The sequence below is a fragment of the Fundulus heteroclitus genome, chromosome 14 (genome assembly GCF_011125445.2).
Source record: "Fundulus heteroclitus isolate FHET01 chromosome 14, MU-UCD_Fhet_4.1, whole genome shotgun sequence".
Lineage (NCBI taxonomy): Eukaryota > Metazoa > Chordata > Actinopteri > Cyprinodontiformes > Fundulidae > Fundulus > Fundulus heteroclitus.
Genome location: NC_046374.1, coordinates 5,682,569 through 5,696,526, shown reverse-complemented (window position 1 = coordinate 5,696,526; position 13,958 = coordinate 5,682,569). Strand labels below are relative to the sequence as shown.

The 13,958-nt window shown below is 41.2% G+C and overlaps 2 protein-coding genes across 2 annotated transcripts in view; both read left to right on the top strand.

The window, feature by feature from the left end:
* The window catches only part of adam19a (ADAM metallopeptidase domain 19a), a gene marked incomplete in the record, with an annotated part of 318,150 nt that extends 311,609 nt beyond the window's left edge, over window positions 1-6,541 (top strand). Inside the window, 2 exon segments of the mRNA XM_036146125.1 lie at window positions 1,182-1,387; window positions 5,726-6,541. Of these exon segments, the coding sequence (XP_036002018.1) occupies window positions 1,182-1,387; window positions 5,726-5,780 (261 nt within the window).
* Window positions 1-13,958, top strand: part of LOC118565912 — a 377,406-nt gene that overhangs the window by 335,416 nt on the left and 28,032 nt on the right. The gene's annotated exons all lie outside the window — the stretch shown is intronic.

The window sequence follows — 13,958 nt, the reverse complement described above, 5'->3', positions numbered from 1 at the left end:
GAAATATATTCTTTTTTTTATCTTTAGCAGAATTTTGCTCAGCATTAATGTGGAGAAGCCTGAGAATGGACCACAAGAATATAGATCAATATCTAGTTAGAGATAGAATGAATACGGAGGCAAGCCTTACCATTAACAACTGTCTCATATCAAGAACACCAAATTAAATAAAATTGATGTATGTTACTACTAGAAATGTTCTATTCTAATTAAAAAGAAAAATTTTGTGTCATAAAGAAAGAGTTATTGAATCGTGTCTGTGGTGAGCAGCGAGAACCAAAGCCACCCTGCTCCTTCTGGGTCCGAGGTGCAACAATCAGTCTGAGCTTACTTCACCCCTAGAGCAGCTTTGCCGGAGAGGCTGGAAAGTGCTGATCCCTCGGTAGTTGGAAGGCCCTCTCTGCTCCCCTTTCTTAAATATTTTAGACCTCCACCAGGGTGTGCCACTCCACATTTGTTGTTTCAGTTCTCCATGCAGCATTAATGAGGCACATCGGCCATGAGAGTCAGACAGCATCCAGAGCCCTCAGCATCTCAGGCTGAATCTCATCCACCCCTGGCGCCCGGCCACTGGGGAGTTTTATACTACCTCAGTGACGTCTGATTTGGTAATGGACTCGTCTCCCGCCAAGTCTTCAGACTCTGCCCCTGCAGTATTTGAAATACTACTTAAAATCAAGTAAATAAAAAAAACAAAAAATACCTTTATTGTCACACAATGGGGAAATTCGGGCATGACAATGGCAAAGACACAGAGTGACACACAATTTTTAGTAATGAGAAAAAGGAGCTTAATTGGTGTAGACAGTTGATTCATGGATTATGGATAAGGAGTTTTTCTATCTCTAACCAGATGTTTAATTGTTTGGTTTCTTTGGAAACTTTGTATATATAAGGGCTGAAGCTTTAAATAACAGCTTTCATTCTTCTGTTATAGCTTACCCTCAGCTGGGGCTGATGTGTTCAGTCATTAAGAGAAGCATCTCACTGACCTTGCTCATAAAACATACTCTAAGCAAGGGAAACGTGGGCATCTTTGAATGCTGGTCACTCCTTCAGATGAAGTACAGAGATGATGTGTTCCCTGCATCACTATTTTAGTTCTTGAAAAACCAGCTTAAGCTGCTCTGGTCACATCTGAATCTTCAGTTATCCAACCCTGTCTGTTTGCTGTCCTGTAGCTGGTATCGGACCGGCAGTCCAGAACATCCCCCTTCCCTCCACAGAGGCCTCTGCCCCTTAGTCCAGCCAGAGCAGCCTCCACCTCAGTGAGTCCGACCCACTCCACCGGCTCCAAAACCACAGGATTGCTTGTCATGATGCCTCCAGCACCTGGACCGCAACCTGTGGGGAAAGTGTCAGCCATTCCCCCTCTCAGAGTACTCAGGTAGGAGAACGTACAGATTTAACATAAACAAAGACTTTACTCCTGTATTCTGTACTCCTAAACTAACATGTCTTGCAAAACTCTTCCCACCCCTTCAGCATTTTCACATTGTGTCTTCATTACAGCCAAAAACCTCAGTTTGTTCTTTAGGAATTCGATGGATCAACTCAAAGTAGTGTTTCATTCTGAAGTGAAAGACAAACGGTACAAGTGTGCTGAGCCCTACGTGTTCTTCCCCATTTTTATGGATTCTCCTGAAGAGAAACCAGCTTAACCACTTATCTAGGTAGAATAAATTAGACACAAGTGGCCTCTGCTAATAGGCCTCCTGAGAATAACTGCAGCTGTTCTGTTTCTGGCCTCGGAAATTCCTTAGAGAACATGAGAGAACATCTAGCATCATCAAAACCAAGGAACCCAGCAGACAGGTCACAGAGAAGGTTCTAGTTCAGTTTAAAGCAGGGTTAGGTTCTACAGCCACCACTCAAGCTTTGAACATCTACCAGAGCTCTGTTTAATTCATCATCTGAACATGGAGAGAGGATGGATGACCTGCAGACGTACCAGGACATGGACGTCCACCTGTACTGACAGGACAAGTGCTGTTTGTTGTGCACCTGACAAATCTGGTTTTCATGAAAGAGTGGCCCAAAGACGGGCATTGCTGAAAGGATTTCTGTTGGCTGTTTGCCAGAAACCATGCAGGGTAACAGCAGACACGTGAAAGAAGGTGTTCTGCTCAGATGAGTCCACAATGTAACATTTTGATTTCCATGCAAAACATTACGTGGCCAAAAACAAACATTATTCATCATCCTGAGGAAACGTTCACTGTGAAACATAGTGGTGGTAACATCAAGCTGAGGGGATGCTTTTCTATAGTGAGAACAAAGAAAACAGATCAGAGTTGATGTGAAGATGGATGGAGCTAAATCCAGGACAATCCTGGAAGAAAACCTGTTAGAGGTGTAGATGTGTAAACAAGGATTCCCCCAAATGCTTTAAGCGGAAATTGCTGCTTGCCAAAAACTTGCCTGATCTGCACTAAGAATGGAAATCAAACAACCATCAACAGAAGCTGCCCAGAAGCTTCCTGGACTGATATCAGACAAACCTGTTCTGCACAGTTCAATCATCAGTCTGACATGACTTCCTGCCCATGACACGGATTATTTAATCGTTTGTCCTCCAGCGGCAGTCTTTGTGCCAGCAGCTTTTTCATTAGAGAAAAGACTGTTTCAGGTGTCAGGGCTTAACACATCAGGCACTTTGATGGAGAGGTGGGATCTAAAGGTCTACTGGCAGGAAAGAAAGTTCCCCTAAGGAAACAGTGGTTTAAGTGGTTTCAAAATAACACACTTTAAAAAATATGCAGTGCTGACAGACTCAACTTCTGGATCTTAAAATACAAAAACAAAAAAATATCTGTCATCATTTGGGTACTTATCAAATAAATATCATTTTGATCATTTTACCTGACCGAAAATGGTGGACATTTAGGTGAGTTTAAATTCAGACAGTGGGGAAAAGGGTGTTTTGTACAGAGTTTGTAAGCTTTTAACTGCAGCTGGTCCACAGGGAAAATACACTAATGTTGGAGTGAGAGTGTGATCTGCGTTCTCTGGGTTTATTTAGGTTTCCTTTAAATATGGTAGAATTTCATCTCGACCAACCACGAGACTTCTGGAACAATGTATTTTGGGTCCTGCATCTGACATTCAATCTAGCTACATGTTTCAACTTTATGAAGAGGAGAGGTTATGTTGTTATTTCCTGGAGCCTTAGAAGTGACAGAGCATTCAGGTTGTGTGTAGCATTATAGTCCGTGGGCCAGAATCTGTAGGACGTCTCCTTAAGACGTTTCGTATGAATTGTCAGGGGGCAACTTTCTTCCACCGGGATAAGTTGCTACACATAGCAGTGATCTCAAAACACCAATGTTCCCACGTTTTCACTTGCACATTAAGAAGTTAAAGCCGATAAAAAAAATCTAAACTGTAGCGCTCCGGTCCAAGAGGTCATATGATAAAATTTTTGCTGCTCAGCCAATCAGATCGCTGTATTGTCAGCTGAGCGCGTTCAACCAGTTCATCATGGCTGCGCCCGTAAAGGGTTGTAAACATCTGTTTCCAGACGAAGAAAGCCCAATAATAGCATTTTCTTGTGCCACTTGGCAAAGATCTTTATGGCGAGGAAAAATAAATACCCCAGACCATCCACCCATTTTCTAACACGATTGTCCCTGCTGGGATCGCGGGGTACAACCTGGACAGGTCGCCAGTCCATTGCAGGGCAGAAATAGCCCAGACTTTTGCCCAATTTACTGTGATATCACCAGGACCTGCTGCGCTAGGATAGCACAGGCGACAGGTGTCGTTGTGCCAAACGACTTATACCCGCCAGAATCTGTATTCCCTGCGCCGAGAGCGTATTCAGCTGGAAGAATAAATCCAGTCAACTGCGCCTCATCTCCAACCTATTAGGCGTGGAAATGAAGATGTTTTACTTTTATTAACGAAATATAACAATGATGTCGTTACTTTATCGTTCAGTTAGTGTGAAAAACTGAAAATGTAACACTTGTTAGTGCTATCATCAGGGATTGCTATGTCGGTTAAAACTCGATTGATCACTCTATATAACATGTTATGAGAAAGTAAACAGCTCTGTGGTCATTTCCAGATGTGTCACGAAAATATTAGCTTTATGTTATTAGATTGTCGCATGTCTGTCTGCTGAAACCAAAAATCCACCTTCCTGAGTCCATCACAGCTGTCTACTGGTTCTCTTTTTTCTTTTTCTTTTTTTGACCCGCATGAATAGATCATATAAAGCGGATTTCACGTGTGATCAAATGTACACTGAATAAAGGTACAGCCAAAATTATCAGATTTAATAAGATTTTAATTCAACCAAGAACCATATAGAGATATTAACCATATTAAGAAAACGAGATATGTCGCTTTTAAAAATAGAACAATGTATTAGGAGTTTAAAAAATCCATTTCATTTTATTAGAACGTGATGTTTAAAAATATTTAGACTTCACAAAGCTAGAGGTTAAAAGTTTTATTGATTTCAAACACTCTCCAGACATAGGGGAGACAAATTCTGGTGGGGATAAGTCGTTTGGCACAACGACACCTGTCGCCTGTGCTATCCTAGCGCAGCAGGTCTTGGTGATATCACAGGAAATTGGGCAAAAGTCTAGAATATTTCTCCCCTGCAATGGACTGCCGACCTGTCCACGTTGTACCCCGCCTCTCGCCCATTGACAGCTGGAGATAGACACTGGCACCCAGCAGGGATAAGCGTGTTAGAAAATGGATGATGGATGGACTGGGCTATTTCTTTTTCCTTGCCATAAAGATCTTTGCCAACTGGCACCAGAAAATGCTATTATTGGGCTTTCTTCGTCTGGAAACAAATGTTTACAACTCTTTACGGGCGCAGCTATGATGAACGGTTGAACTCTCTGAGCTGACATTACAGCGATCTGATTGGCTGAGCAGCAAAAATTGAATCACGTGACCTCTTGGACCGGAGCGCCACAGTTTAGATTTTTTATCGCCTTTAAGTTATTAATGTGCAAGTGAAAACATGGGAACATTGGTGTTTTGAGATCACTGCTATGTGTAGCAACTTATCCCGGTGGAAGAAAGTTGCCCCCTGACAGTTCATACGAAAAGTCACCCTACAGAATCTGGCCCACTGACTAACTGTAAGAAGGAAGCAGCTGTATCTGTGAGAAGTATTTTCCTGTCTTCTCATCCTGAGCTGTTTCTGTTCTAGACATGAGGGCACTGACTCAGTTCTTTGTCTAAAATTCTGCTTCTTTTACATGTAAACGACAGTCTCCACTCCAAGCCTGATAAGTATACCCAACAATGTGATATAATTTAATCGGCAGGGTATCAATAATTTTTCGACTTAACTTCACAACTCTCTTAAAGGATTGTGATACAAACAATGCAGTGGCCATTTTGTTATTCAGTCCTGTTTTTAAAGAGCCTTTTGTCAATTAGAGAGAGAGAGAGTGTGTGTGTGTGTGTGTGTGTGTGTGTGTGTGTGTGTGTGTGTGTGTGTGTGTGTGTGTGTGTGTGTGTGTGTGTGTGTGTGTGTGTGTGTGTGTGTGTGTAAATTAGCATCACTGTGGCTCACACTGAGTAATGATGATTTAGTGCTTCATAAAACAGAGCCTAGAAAAAAATTGGGTTTGGATTCAGTGTGTTCGCTTGTTAAGATAAAAAAAGATTATAACTCTGGAAAATATTTCCAGAGTTACAATTATTCAGGAGGCCTTATGCTGAAATCTCTTGTTTTCCCACCTGCTTCTAGACCAATCCCAGGTGCCAGACCGAAGACAGCCTCGCATCCTCCACCACGAAAATGACCTTCTCCTTGTCCCTCCCCCTGTGAGGAGGCAGCAGCTGACAGCCTATTTGCACTAAAGAGACTTTAGCTGGTGAACCCAGAGCTGACGTACGCCGCAGAGGAGGACAAACAGAGCTGGTACCAGAGACCCGAAGGAACAAACAGGACTCGCACCACTTCAGACTTCTAATGAAACCTTGACCCCGCTCCTCTTACTTTATTTTTACCCTCTCCTCCATTCCTGGAGTGCTAACATTACCATGACGACGCTGCATTGTGTGGAGGCCTTGCAGACTGAAACATGTTGACGATTATTTACCAAATCAGTTTTTAGTATTCTGTTTTTTTTTATCTCTTAATGCTGTCCAATGAAAAACTGCATTTTGTAATGAGTGTCGCTTTGTTTACAGTTTGTTTTATGTCATGTTGAATGATTTGTGTTTCGTGCCAAAGAACTTTTTATGTACCTGCGGTGTGTCTGAATTGCTGTAAAATCTTGTTGCGTTAGGTTCTCCACAAGTCCGCCCCCCCATATTATTTTGGTTTTCAACATTGTTTGTGTTTGACTGTATGAAGAATGTTTAAAGTTAGATGTGTAGGTACAGCCGTCTATCAGGGGAAGGACAGCCATTCACACAGTAGCCTCATATCCACACTGTTTACATGGCGGAGGGCTTGATGGAGAGCTGGCAGGACACATCCAGGTCTTTGTTTAGTTTAGTTTTTTTTATCTTCTTTGCTCTGTGTTTTTCATTTCAGCTGGTGAACATAAATATTTTTACAAAACCATCAAGTTTTGTTTTTTTATTTATCTCTTCTTCTTTAAGGTAACTCCCTCAATGAATCAATATAGCATATGATCTTCCTCCATGTCACCCTGTTTCTAACAATCTCATGCCTCCATATTTTCTCCTTCACTACATCCATGAAACATCACTGTAATCTGCCTTGTCCCTGGCAGCTCCATGTCCTAAAATAATATATCCACTATCTATTCTGTTTTTTATTTATATAGCGCTAATTCACGACATATCATCTAAAGCCACTTTGCAAAGTCAAATTCAATCAAATCATACAGATTGGTCAAAAAGCTTCCTATCTAAGGAAACCCAGCAGATTGCATCAAGTCTTGACAAACAGCATTCACTCCTCCTGAAAGAGCGTAAAGCCACAAGGACAGTTGTCTGCATTATGCATGGCTTATACTCAGCATGCATGAAGTGATAGTGGAGAGTAAAATTCCCCTATAATAGGGAGGAAAACCTCCAGCAGAACCAGGCTCAGTGTGAACGGTCATCTGCCTCGACCGACTGGGGGAAGACAGAGCAGAGACACAAAAAGCACAGATTGATCCATGAATCTTTTCTATGTTATATGGTAATGGCAGATAATCTGCCTCCCTGGATGGTGTCACAGCTAACAGAACACCATCCGTGAAGAGAAAAAAAGAAAATATTAAGTTAAAACGACAAACAATGCAAATTGGAGAACAGCAGGAGAACTCAGCAGAGTGAGTCTGATGTCCTCCAGTAGCCTAAGCCTATAGCAGCATAACTATAGAGGTAGCTCAGGGTAGCATAAGCCACTCTAACTATAAGCGTTGTCAAAAAAAGAAAATTCTAAGCCTAGTCTTGAACGTGTCTGCCTCACGGACCAAAACTGGGAGTTGGTTCCACAGGAGAGGAGCCTGATAGCTAAAGGATCTGCCTCCCATTCTACTTTTAGAGACTCTAGGAACCACCAGCAGACCTGCAGTCTGAGAGTGAAGTGCTCTGTTAGGAACATACGGGGTAATCAGAGCTCTGATATATGATGGAGCTTTATTATTAAGGGCTTTATATGCGAGAAGGAGAATTTTAAATTATATTCTTGATTTAACAGGAAGCCAATGAAGGGAAGCTAAAATTGGAGAAATATGATCTCTTTTGTTAATTTGCATCAGATCTCTTGCTGCAGCATTTTGGATCAGCTGAAGGCTTTGAACTGCAATTTGCAGACTTCCTTATAGTGAAGAATTTATATAGTCCAGCCTGGAAGTAACAAATGCATGGACTAGTTTTTTAGCATCACTTAATGATAACAGAATTTCTGCTTACTGGAGCTGCCGGTTACCTGATACATGGCAGCAGTTTGGGCCATGATAAGGCTGCTGGGAGTGTGTGAGGGGTTGAACCGAGCCTTGATCACCCAGACTCATGCTTTGTGAACAAAACCACAACTGGATGTGATCCTTACACAGCATCGCATGATGGCTATGGTTTCAACTGTATGGTGAAATGAAAAGACCTCGGGGATGTTTCTAGATCAATTTAGGATAGAAAGTCCAACAAATTCAGCTATTTGAGACTTACCATGAAAATGGACCAGCAGAGACTTGAAGGCTGACACAAATGTCACTGCATGACACAAAAACAATCTCCTTGTCATTGAATCCCGCACCCTGATGACTAGCCTTGGAGACTGGCTTATCTCAAATTCTCCTGGATATTATGCAAACAGAATGCTGTACGCCCTCCCGGACCCGCTCATGACACCTGTGAACTCGAACAGTGTCCTTCTTGAACTGCTGATGATATAACATCAAAGACTTTGGTTGGAGAGGGGGCGGCTGGAGAGTCATGGCCCCATACTGACACGCATACATACACATGGTAATACACCCCCATTTGCCTCACAACATTTGCTGTACCGGTTTTTTGTTTCCCCATGGGAAAGGAACCTAAGTTGGATGCAGGTGTATGGGCAGCTCACTACACCTGATTGCTGCCCGCCTCCCCAAAAACCCTCCCACCTGAAATGTGTCTGCTTATAATGTTGTCTGTATGTTTGCTTTTTTTGTGCTTTCTTGCATTTTCCCTCCTCAAATATCCTAATGTATTCCTTTTTCCATTTTGCAAGAAGGTGGTGCCTGGCAAGGCTGCGGCCGCAGTCTCTCATCTACCCATGCCTGTCTTTCTCTTGATGGGCTGTTCTGAAACGAAATTTCCCCCAAATGAAGAAATTCAATTCAGTTTTAGGCTTTGGAAGGGGGTTGAACATAGTCTCTGTGGTCTTCTGCAGTTCCGTTGGAATAAAATGTGGTTTTGGCGCTCTGTAGGATCCGTAAACTCCAGGGATTTCCCCAGTTCTAGCAGCGCAGCCCTTCTGTATGGGAATAATCCTTTGAGTGGTGATAACAAGAACAAAAACACGAGGATGTACATAATGAGCTGAGAGCCTTGGGTGTCTGCAGGGCCCACGCCACCATTTTGAAATATAAAGCTGTACTGTGCTTTAAATTTGGATTCAATTCAATTCAATTCAATTTTATTATATAGCGCCAAATCATGAAACATGTCATCTCAAGGCACTTTACAAAATCAAGTTCAATCATATTATACAGATTGGGTCAGATTATACAGATTGGTCAAAAATGTCCTATATAAGGAAACCAGTTGATTGCATCAAAGTCCCGACAAGCAGCATTCACTCCTGGGGAACCGTAGAGCCACAGGGAGAGTCGTCTGCATTGTACATGGCTTTGCTGCAATCCCTCATACTGAGCAAGCATGAAGCGACAGTGGGAAGAAAAACCTCCGGCAGAACCGGGCTCAGTGTGAACGGTCATCTGCCTCGACCGACTGGAGGTTACAGAAGACAGAGCAGAGAACACAACAAGAGAGACAAACAAGCACAGAAGCACACATTGATCTAGTAATCTGTTCTACATTAGATGGTAGTAGCAGGTGAGCCGTCTTCTCTGGATGATGTCACAGTTAACAGAACGCCAGACCAGGTGTACCTACTATGAAGAAAAAAAGAGAGAGCAAAAAGTTAAAGCTGAAATGACGACAGTCATTTCAATGTAATACAATGCAAAACTGGAGAACAGTAGACTGAAGAACAGTAGAAATCAGTAGAGTGAGAAAATTAGACCCTGATGTCCTCCAGCAGCCTAGGCCTATCACAGCACAACTATAGAGATAGCTCAGGGTATGAGCCACTCTAACTATAAGCTTTGTCAAAAAGGAAAGTTTTAACATTAGTCTTAAAAATAGATAGGGTGTCAGCCTCACGGACAGTACAGCTGGACAAATTGCATAGGAGGAGTAAAAATTAGATACATATCAGTTATTTTACTTGAAGATCAGTGTAAAATATACAAGACACTGAATAAAAATAAAGACTGTGTAACAAGGAGTTTATTGTATAAGTTCAATTGCAGATAAACTGATTAATTATGACATGGAAATAGATTATAGGTTTCAATATCCATAATATAGAAATTATTTGGGTATTGGACTGTATACACATGGTGGATGTACTGCAGGAGTAAATAGAGTAAAATCTAATGTTGATAAAGATAAAGATTTTTATTCATTGTTATTTGCTATTACCTTCTCTTTATATAGTTGTGCTTTTCGCCATGGGGGATAAAATCAGACTTTAACTTTAAAGCCACTGAAATGTGAAACTTTTGAAGCCACCAAGGGACTGTTGTCAAAAGGGGGGGGGGGGGTCTCCATATAAAAACCCTGGCTACGAACAATCACACTTTTTGCCTGCTGTTTTAAGCCTCCCCAGAATTTTAAGCCGCTTATATACTCTCCAGATAAGCATAGGAGAGCCTCTGATCTTCCTCTGCAGAGGGTCCGACTGGAGTTTGAAGACCCGCCACATATGTAGGTGAATCGAAGCTAAGTGCATCCCTGCCCTTTTCCTTCAGCTGACTGCCATGGAAACAGGCTGTTTATAACCTTTTTCAGCCGTTGCAGGAAAGCTGAGTCAAGACGGCGCATAGTAGTCTCCTGCGGTTATGCCGAGAGTTAAGAGAAAAGCTGATCTGAAGTCGCCCTTCAAACTGTGCAGGCCCTCCAGAGAACGGACACAGACATGCCAGGAAGACCGTCCAGAGGTCCCCAACAGCGAGTGGGATTCACAGATCAGCCGGCCAGAACTGCTTTCCCCCCTGCTACCCTGTCACCATAACCAGAACACAAGCTTTACCCTGAAGCAACTTCTTCCAACCGGACAGCCCAAAGTCAACCGAACTGACACGGAGACACAGAGACACAGGTTTGGCAGCAAGGTTAAACATTGGTTTTTGGGTTTCATTGTGTTAAGGTTTGATCAATGTAAAAAAACAAACTAAGCTATCCATTAGCGATATTTGAAACAATGCTATGCTGACATATTTTGAGTGTGTTTTTTATGGTCAGAACAAACTTTAATTCCAACGCTGGGACTTAAATGTTGTTTTCTGGTCCGCTCATTATGAGAAAATATAGCTTAAATGTCTTTTCAAGGGAGCGCCGAACGCTCCCGCTAGCATTAGCAGCATATTAGGTTCCCGGATAACTTACAGCTGGCATCTATGAAATGGTAAATGGACTGAACTTATATAGCGCTTTTCCAGTCACACAGACCACCCAAAGCCCGGTACACTAGAGCCACATTCACCTAATCGCTCTCACTAACGCGCACACATTCAAACACCGATACGCAGCTTGGTTGGCAACATAAACATAACTACGGGGTTGAAACCTACTGCTGGTCTTAGTCTTGCTCCGCCAGCATCATATAGTGCTATGAGCGTTAGTACAGCATTAATAGGGAGCATTATTGTCGATTTAATGGTGTTTGAGTAACTTTAGGATTAACCCATCAAGCTAATGGCTTGCTACAGCGCCCTTTAGCTTCCAAAGTTACCAATTTGAGTCTTAAATATTTCCTGGAGTAATAATTGTATTAATAAATATCAAGTGTCCTAAAGGTTAATAATTTTTATTTAGCAAATCATTCTTTAAAATTTTATTTTCTCAAAAATATTTTGCCTAAGATTTGCATCGATAGGTTCAACACATATCAAATGTTCTTCTAAATTAGTTTAGCAAATTTAACCTCATTCCACGTTATGTAAGATGAACTTTAGTTCTCTAACTGTGATCAGCAGTGAACCAGGATTCACTGAATCATTGTGATGATGGTTTCAACTTTTTCTTTCTTCTTTTGTTTCGTTTGTGTGTACATAGTTCCTCAGCTTCTTTTTATCTTAATTTTGCTTAGCAGTTTTAATTGAGTTTCATTAGCCTTGTTGATTGAAATATAGTGTTAATTCAGATAAATATAATTCTATAGTGGTGTTCTCTAAGTCCTAAGTCCTAATATCAGCTGTTTGGGTTGATATTCACTGGACAATACCTAACAGACTGAGAGTTATTTATTAAACATTAAATAACTCATAACATGCGTAATGGCACACGATATCATGACTGACTAACTTTCCACAATCTTCTCATTTATTTTCTTGATTCTTCTTCTGCTGAAAGCACTTGATCCATCTTCTTAATGTACCAATTTACTTCAATTCTAAATGACATCTTGTTAGAATTTGGTACAAACTTTACCCAGAATGGGGCCTAAAAGATAAATTTTCATTTAACCTAATTGTTTTATTATGTCACGTTGATTGTTTCAAGGCTGCACAGTGGCAGAGTGGGTAGTGCTGTTAACCAGGGCCTTTCTGCATGGAGTTTGCATGTTCTCCCTGTGCATGTGTGGGTTCTCTCCGGGTACTCTGGCTTCCTCCCACAGTCCAAAAACATGACTGTTAGGTTATTTGGTCTCTCTAAATTCTCCTCAGGTGTGAGTGTGTGCATGAATGGTTGTTTGTCCTGTTTGTCTCTGTGTTGCCCTGCGACAGACTGACGACCTGTCTAGAGTGTACCTCACCTCGCGACCCTACAAGGGATAGATGTGTTAGAAAATGGATGGATAGATGGATGATTGTTTGAAATAAAAAACACTGACAAGTTTAGTTCAATAACTGTATCATAGACGAAAGAAATGCCAAACAGTTTGGAGACATTTCATATAAAATGTTTGATGTACAGTAGGTTCCTTCCAGATGCAGATTCAGATCAGATCACTCAGCGAGGGTAAAATGTGGGTTAAACTGTCCTTGTCCAAACTTCATGGTGGGTATAATGCTCCCACCAATTCCACCAGATATTGAGGCCAGCCTTGGATTTTAAAAACTCATTAGCATGACTTAGAGGACTGCTGGTGAGGTGGCTGGGGCATGAGGAGATATTTCCAAGTTTAAACAATATTTTTATTGCTGTAAATGTTTTTTTAAACACTTATACTCATTTCAATTGGATTCAGTCTATTATATAGCCTGTACTTACAACTTAAGTCGTCTCAATCCACTTAATAAAATAAAAAGATACAAGTTATATCAAGTAATATAAGTCCTATAGCAGAGTTTTATTCCATCAATGTGTAATAAAATACTGTCAGAGTGGTTAGATTATACAAGGACAGACAGTAAATACTGAGTTGTATGTAAGGACAGCAGGAGATTGCATCAAAGCTTTACTTTTTTTGTTTTTATACCATTGTCATGTTCAGCAGAATGGTGCTCTGGCTGCTGTATTTATGCCAAACATATTTGCTTTATTAATCCTCACTTGATAGCCGTCCCTTGATGATTTATTTTATTGCTTTTAAAGCACTATGTATAAACCGATGCCAAACTTGACAGAGGAAGAGGATGAATAGCAAGGACAGAATAAGAGGAAGAGAGAAAGGACAGAGACACAAGGATATGCAACAAAACTGTTGATACATTTTGGAGAGAACTACAGGGCAACACAGTCCTATATGATTTGAATCCTGGCTTTAAAACACACAAAAAAAAGAATTGAAGGAAAACACCCCATTCAGTCCCCTGTCCAGCAGAGAAGGCACACGAGTGGCGAACACCTGAGTGCCACACCTCACTTCGATCCAAAAATCCCCCCACTGCTGGCAGGCAGCAGAACTCCATCACATGCACTGCAGTGTTTTTCTTTTGTATTTGTTATTTTTTGGAGTTTGCATCATAATTGCAGCATTTTTTCTTTTGCAGGGTTGTCTGTTTCATTTGTTTTTTTTGTGTTTGTGTGTTTTGCTTCATTCATATCTCCTCAGCTCGTATCTCCTGGCTGTTTGTGGCGCATTGAGCTGTTTGCTATGCGTTTACAACTATTGGCCAATGTAAATATCAGTCAAAAATCTGCTTCTGTATATGATAGCATGAAATAATTAGCCACCTTTACAAAGAAAAATAAAAGCACATTATAATTAATCACCAGTGACCATGAATGTTTTTAGGATCCTTTTTACTGCAGATTATTCTATAAAAAATTTGATGTGGTCATGATGATCTACATAA